Source organism: Habropoda laboriosa, unplaced genomic scaffold (genome assembly GCF_001263275.1).
Source record: "Habropoda laboriosa isolate 0110345459 unplaced genomic scaffold, ASM126327v1 scaffold24, whole genome shotgun sequence".
Classification (NCBI taxonomy): Eukaryota; Metazoa; Arthropoda; class Insecta; order Hymenoptera; family Apidae; genus Habropoda; species Habropoda laboriosa.
Genome location: NW_017100128.1, coordinates 171,447 through 173,588, shown reverse-complemented (window position 1 = coordinate 173,588; position 2,142 = coordinate 171,447). Strand labels below are relative to the sequence as shown.

General features: G+C 26.4%; 1 protein-coding gene across 1 annotated transcript in view; it reads left to right on the top strand.

Moving 5' to 3' along the window:
• Positions 1-1,725: 1,725 nt before the first annotated feature.
• Positions 1,726-2,142, top strand: part of LOC108578916 — a 125,603-nt gene continuing 125,186 nt past the window's right edge. The window contains exon 1 of the mRNA XM_017942368.1: positions 1,726-1,908. Coding sequence (XP_017797857.1) covers positions 1,726-1,908 — 183 coding nt within the window. The remainder of the gene's footprint in view (positions 1,909-2,142) is intronic.

Sequence of the window (2,142 nt, the reverse complement as noted above, 5' to 3'; positions counted from 1 at the left end):
TTTATATTTTAATATTTTTAATACTTTCATTATATTATGACTTTAGTAAACGTGTGCTTACAGTTAAAACAGTTTCTGAATAGTAGTACTATTTTAGTATAAAACTGTTATTAGAATATCAATGAATGCTTAACCTTCCATTGAATACAGGTGTCTATAGATGCAACGTGACACTTAATAGTAAACTTATTATTATAACTCAAATATATTATTAAAACTTTTTTCTTATTTTTATTTTATTTGTTCATAAGTAAACCGACATGAATATAACAGTAATATTAATCAAATAGAGCAATAAAATAATGTATTTGTCAACATTTGCTTTACGACATATTAAATAATAATATTTATATGCAACATTTGTAATATTTTCATTTAAGTGATATTGCGCAATATACTAAAAATTACTAATTATTGTTAATAAACAAAGAAAACAATTTTATTCAACATTATCCGTCTTACAATATACACTTATGTACATTATTATTACGCGTAAATTTAAAGTTTTACATTTCTAAACTCATCAGCTTAAAATAGTATAATTTTCATTTCAGCAGTTTATTATTTAACGGAAAACAATTTAAAATTTTATTGAAACACAATTAAACGTAATGACGTAGTTACTATCCATTAATGTTATTTCTGACGTTTATTCAAACAGTTCTCTTTTGGGAAATATCTTTTTCATATGTGAGTGTTTAATAGATACAACATAATATGAAAAATATTATCAATCACGAATATAAGTAATCTATAAAATAATGATGAAAATATATTAAAGTATAAAGGGATTCGTAAAAATTTGATTTCAAAAAAGGCATATTATATAAACCAATTATTCAACTTTCTTAGGTTAATATCAATATATAAAACTTAATAAGTATCGAATAAATTATTTTCACAATAATTTCATAAGTAATATTTTATTTTGCTTTAATGCTTTAATACTTATTTTACATTTTTTGTATACAAATTTTCATATACTTTATATACAGCATATGTTTAGAAAAGTAATTTCATATGTGTAAGGTGTTTAAAACATATATTGTGTAAATTCAAATGTATAATATTATTTTCGAATTTTCCCACCTTTATGTTTTTAAGTACATTTTATTTTGCTGCATGTTACATAAACATGTGACGTTATATAATGTATATATATAAATGACTATTTCAAAATTTCATTTAATTTTGTTATACGTTACTCTCGTATTATTAATGTACAAAATTAAATTTTTTTTTTATAAAATATATAGTTTATACATTTCCTAATGTCTCCTTGAATTATTTTTGTTATATTCACAAATGCACTAAAATTTTTTACATTATTCACTATTCTTTTACACGGTAATTTCTTTATTGAAGTAATAATTTCACTTAACGAATGAAATTTATTCAAAGTAGACAGTAAGATATATTAGTGCTGTTATACTTTTTAATTAACAAAAATTAAGATTGTTTTACTATTTTACTGTAAAATTAGATGTTCTCGTCAAAACTTTCGACACTCAAATTTATATGTATATTTATTATGTATATGTCTATTTGATTTGCGCAACTTTTAGTTTTTCTCCCTAGATGTCCTTTCATTCGACTCAGGCATATAAACCAGTTAAGTCGTTTTACCGGTCTATGTTTGAGCAGTCGCGCGGCGATTTACAAGCTGCACGTGCGCGCGCATTTTGTTCAATTGCTCGAAAATTTACGAATTTTTCGTATTCGAAGATGCAGCGTTCCGTCCAACAAGCAAATGGGGACGGCGTTCTCGCTTCACCGAAAAAGAAACAACGTGTGTCAAGTGCTACAGCCAAAGTTACTGTCGTTCTTGGTGCGCAATGGGGTGACGAGGGTAAAGGCAAGGTCGTTGATATGCTTGCTATGGATGCTGACGTCGTCTGCAGGTGTCAGGTGAGTTCGCCATTTTTTCTTCTCATCTGCCTTCCCTCAACAGGAAGTTACGTCTCTCTGTTTATATTTCCTTTAACATTTACTTTCACTCCAAAGTTTCTTATTTTGTGGTACTATTTTCATTACTTTGAAAATGTTGATATATTTTTATTTTTCGTTACGTTATTTTGAATTATGAAAATCGTTTTCCTTTTCCTCTCTCTTTTCTTCCTCCTTCACTCTGTCATGTCTATG